Source organism: Engystomops pustulosus, chromosome 1 (assembly GCF_040894005.1).
Source record: "Engystomops pustulosus chromosome 1, aEngPut4.maternal, whole genome shotgun sequence".
NCBI classification, from domain to species: Eukaryota; Metazoa; Chordata; class Amphibia; order Anura; family Leptodactylidae; genus Engystomops; species Engystomops pustulosus.
This window is the reverse complement of record NC_092411.1, coordinates 232,789,381-232,794,286: the sequence shown is the minus strand read 5'-3', so window position 1 is coordinate 232,794,286 and position 4,906 is coordinate 232,789,381. Positions and strand designations below refer to the sequence as shown.

The 4,906-nt window shown below is 38.6% G+C and overlaps 1 protein-coding gene across 1 annotated transcript; it reads left to right on the top strand.

Annotated features, from left to right (window-relative positions):
* Positions 1 to 701: 701 nt before the first annotated feature.
* Positions 702 to 4,694, top strand: LOC140105830 (lecithin retinol acyltransferase-like). Its single transcript, XM_072129967.1, has 2 exons — positions 702 to 1,468; positions 4,410 to 4,694. Exons 1-2 carry the CDS (start codon positions 935 to 937, stop codon positions 4,560 to 4,562), a joined length of 687 nt encoding a protein of 228 aa, XP_071986068.1. The 5' UTR covers positions 702 to 934; the 3' UTR covers positions 4,563 to 4,694.
* Positions 4,695 to 4,906: the final 212 nt, after the last annotated feature.

The following is a 4,906-nucleotide window of genomic DNA, read 5'->3' as shown; positions in this document are numbered from 1 at the left end:
TAATTCAGAATGCTGGCCTTTTTATAAAATCGGAATAGCCAAAGGTATTGTAACCTGACACTACCGAAAAATAACTTTCCTGGTGACAGGTTCCCTTTAAGTGCAGATGTCTCTGAGCTCTATCAGAATTTCTTGTATTTTGCCCTGATATGCATAGCATCAGCTATGAGACCAGTGTAAACTTCATCACAACTGCATCGACTGCATAGTAAATAACTGCATACAGTTAAACAGGTGAAGAAGATATTACTTGAATAGTTAAGACCTATTATATAGATAACAATAGATGTGGTGATGCCTCGTCTTTACATTACATAAAAATAGAATGAAACGGGAATGAGATGAAAATTGTTATTTTGTTACATTGTTATTTTGATATCTGTTGTACATAGATGGTTAGTCCGGTTAGTATCCTTTCACCTACATCGGTATAACATGCAGTCGAGTTAGGGGCAATAAAATGTGGGAATTCTGTCCATAAATATGATTTTTTTTAAAAACCATGTACTGCATATGGGAATAGCCAAACATTCAAAATGAAAAGGAAGTGGAAAGAAATTTCAAGCCTTCCAGGTCTGTATGAAAGTGTTGTAAAGCTTCATTCATGAATCAGCCTGTTATCCACTGTGGAAAATCCCTGATGTAGCATAGGGAGTGCCTGTTCTGTGAATCTACTCTGCAGAGAGCTACGAGTGAAGTGCTACTGCCGGCTTAATGTTTATGTCTGGAGGGTTTGTTCCAGTGATACATTAACGAACCGCTCAGATAGCTGCCAAATTCTATGCAGCCAATCGTGGCCACAGAGCTATGATGTCACTTCAAAACACAGAAACCTTATAAATATTCTGCAAGTTAAAGAGGCCAGAGCATCTCTCCCCCAGCGTACGTATAGGTCTCCGTTACAGAAACCAGGCTGAAAGCAAAAAGTGACAGGATGAAAAGTTCACTCTTAGACTTGCTGGTTCTTCTCCTTGAGAAAATATCACTTTTCACCAACTTTAAGCTTTTTAGCATGCCAGAAGAGGCACAAGGGGATTCACATTACCAGGATATATCTTTTTTTAAGCGAGGGGACTTACTAGAGGTCCCCAGGACTCTGTTTGTTCACTTTGGGATCTACTTGGGAAATAACAAGGTTGCCCATCTGATGCCTGATATCCTTCCTGCTATTTCAGATGACAAGTATCTGACTGGGAAAGTTGTCACCAACAAAAGACTGATCCTGGGCGTCTTGGCTAAAGTGGCTAGTATAAGGGTGGACACTGTGCAGGACTTTGCCTATGGTGGAAGAATAATAGTTAATCACATGGACAAAAGTTTCAAGGCAAAACCTCTTTCTAATGAAGACGTGGCTCAGAGGGCTGAGAGACTGGTGGGGGCCACATCATATAGCCTGCTGTGGGACAACTGCGAGCACTTTGTCACTTATTGCAGATACGGGTTTCCGGTGAGCTCTCAGACTGATAAGGTAAATTATAATTTATGGTCAAGATGGTATCAATTGAATGGAAGCCAAAATACTACTGAGAACTTTCTGAGCTGGCATCCTTATGATGAGGGAATGAATGGCTATTTTTGGTGGGTTAAAATTCTGTACATCACAAGTTTTGTTCCTTAGAGTATAACAACTTTACTTGTATTATTGTGAACAATGAATAAAACATACTATAGACAGTGGCCTCCACAACTTCAATACCCTTGTTGGTGACGCATTGAATAAGATAGGAAATCTCTTCTAGCTAGGACTGTCATAAACAAATATACCATGCAGAATATCATAATAGTCAGCAATGAATAGTGGTTTTCATTGGTGGTTTAAATGCGAAACAATTTTCACTACTAAAATTCAACTAACCTATTAAGTACAAAGTGGTGCAGTTGGGTTACTATTGTGTCTAACTTCCCTTTAAAAGGGGTGGAAGGACCAAGTTCTTTGAAGTTTCTCTTTAAAATTGTCTATTTTCCCTTTTCCCACAACAGAAAACATATTTGCATATTCCTTACCCAGAGTCCTAAGCAGAGCATATATGGCCTCTAACACTCTGTATACCTAGAAAAGGCACCTGTGAAGGTAATCTCCCTAAGGAGTTGGTAAGAAATAGTGAAATGAATATGCAAATATTTTTTCATAGCTGGAAAAATAAAATGTAACTTAAGTGCTCCCTCAAATAATGAAGCCCATTATACATTAATGCCTGCCTTTAAAGAAGCCGAGTGACATGACATGGGATAGTAGCCAAAACAGTAGAGTACCCATTCTGTTAAAATTTGATGTATAAGTGCAATGTTTATGCAATGATTACATGCAGATTTCTTCTGTAAAAGGAGGACATACATATGGGATACATCGATTTATCAGATGTGAGAGCAGCACTGCTCTAGTTGCCCATTGCAACCAATCTGAGCTAAGCTTTCAAATTTCCCAGAACTGTTTATGAAATGAAAGCTGACCTCTTATTGGTTTCCATTGGAAACTAGAATAGTTTTACTGCAGACACTTCAGATACATACATCTCCCTCGTAGAGATAATATCAGAGGAATGACCCAGATAAAAGTAACAATCCGCCCTGTGTCACTGGCTTGTGTGGTAGTATTTGTATGGATATAACTATCTATAGCTATAACAGCAGATCTGAATATGAGGTGGGACACTCAGCTATAAGAATTTGGTTCTTTTTAATAGAGGTGAAGCAATTTAGTGTTATTAATTAGAGTCAATGTTCAGTAGATCCACTATAGGGCTTTACTGTCAGCTTAGATAAAAATAGACACACGACTGATGCCAAAACTGCTCCTGTAGGAAAGTATTAGTTTAGTTTTAGTTCTGTGGTCAATTTCTCTCAAGGGTTTTTATACTGCTCCAGAAACAAACAAAACTTTTTCACAGGCCGATAGGTTTTGGTCTTCTGAATAATAATAATCCTTTTATTTTTTAGTTCTGATGTATAAAACATATGGAGAGATCAGGCAGCAATTCAATCCACAGTAACAAAGACTGGCATGAAGTTGGCAGATAGTCCGCTTCTAGGACAGTAGCTTTAGTTTTCCAAAAGTTTCAGGCTTTTTTTGTACTGTTACAAGCCCACTTCTGTAGACTCGCAGTCGCTTGCTCATAAAACTGCACTTTATAGACATTTGCCTGGCCTTGTAGTTTTACTGCAGAATCTGTGCCAACTTTTTTTTTTTTAATTCAGAGCCTGCATAGTAGTCTACATAGGGCTGCAATGTGTAGTATAGACTGAATCAATACAGACTATACAATGTACAGTTACTATGTATCTGCATCCATTTTGTATTACTGTCCTTGTCATGTTTTACTATTCCAATATTCTGGCTACATTATTTCGGTGACACCTTGGGGACATGTTACACCATGGGCTTATAGACATACACTGACAATATAGGATGCCCAAAACAGTTCCAAGGACACAACAGAAATGGAGGTTTCTAATATTGAAACTAGGAAAGTAATGTAACGAAAAAAACTTTCTATGTAATGAAACCAAACTCTGTCACTTGATTGATTTGCTGCTGCAGTTTTGTGCTGTTCCTGCCCCAAAAATCCCCCATTGACAAGTAATAGGAGAGTTTCTTTCAGGATTTCTCTAGATTTCACATTTGAAAGTTGAAGCTATTACAGTCCATGATTTGCTGACCGGACCCACATGAGATTTGTCTGTAGTGTATGTGCGTGGCCTCATCTACTATCCTTCTTGGGGTTTTTCCTTAGGATTCTCCACACATATGGATTACGTGATGACATGCATTGTCTGATGCCATCACATTTAGCTTGAGATGAATGACTAATTTCCTAGTGGTAACCCACAATTACACAAACACATTAGTTCCAGTAAACTATGATGACTTGATGAGATCCTGCCATGTTTATTGTCGGTAGAATGACTGAGCTGTTTATCTGATCACATTTACTCTCTTCTAGTAAGACGTTGAAGTGAGTCTACTTACTTCCAAATTACCCCAAGAGTGAGGGTAAGCTGTATAAGCTTTCTAGACATATCTTCAGTTATTTTAGAGAAAGTTTAATTTTTATCTCTATGAACATTATCTGGGACGCCTTCGGGGCACTGCCAATGATTGCAGTCCACTAGAGAAAGAAGGTGCAAAATGATAAAGAAAGGTGCATGAGCAGACATGGCGGTGCTCATGTTATACCAAGAATTTCATTTGCATAAAGATGAAAAAGAGAAATTTTTCTAAAGTTGCAGACTACTGGTAAACAGGAAAGCTTTGTCTAGAAATCATGAAGTACCCTACACAGTACTGGTTGTACAGGTGGTAGTCTATCTGGACTTTGATTCCACACACATTTTAATCATTATGTAACATGTTTTTGTGGTATTCTGTATTCCCCTTCTACATTCTAATAGATACTTTCTTTTTTCACTAGTTTTGTGAAATCGTCAAGAAGATCATTAGAGATCAGAGAAGTGTTTTGGTCTGCGCCGTGTCAGGACTCGTGCTAACGCTATGTCTGGGACTGGATCCTTCAACAACCCTGCCGTGTCTCTTCATCACTTTCACACTATGGATGGCAAGTTAAAAGCAGTGGGACTTGCAGACTGTAAATAGTACTTCATGTAATATATTGTATTTATAATGTATCTGTATGACAAGTCAAGTCATATTTACTCACATATGTTGATCTGTAAAATAAAATGTTTTTACAAAATCAGTTGAGATGTAGTGGTACTTTTATGTTTAGGACATGTCATGACTAGAGATGAGCGAACATGCTCGTCCGAGCTTGATGCTCGGTCGAGCATTAGGGTACTCGAAACTGCTCGTTACTCGGACGAATACTTCGCCCGCTCGAGAAAATGGCAGCTCCCGCCGTTTTGCTTTTTGGCGGCCAGAAACAGAGCCAATCACAAGCCAGGAGACTCT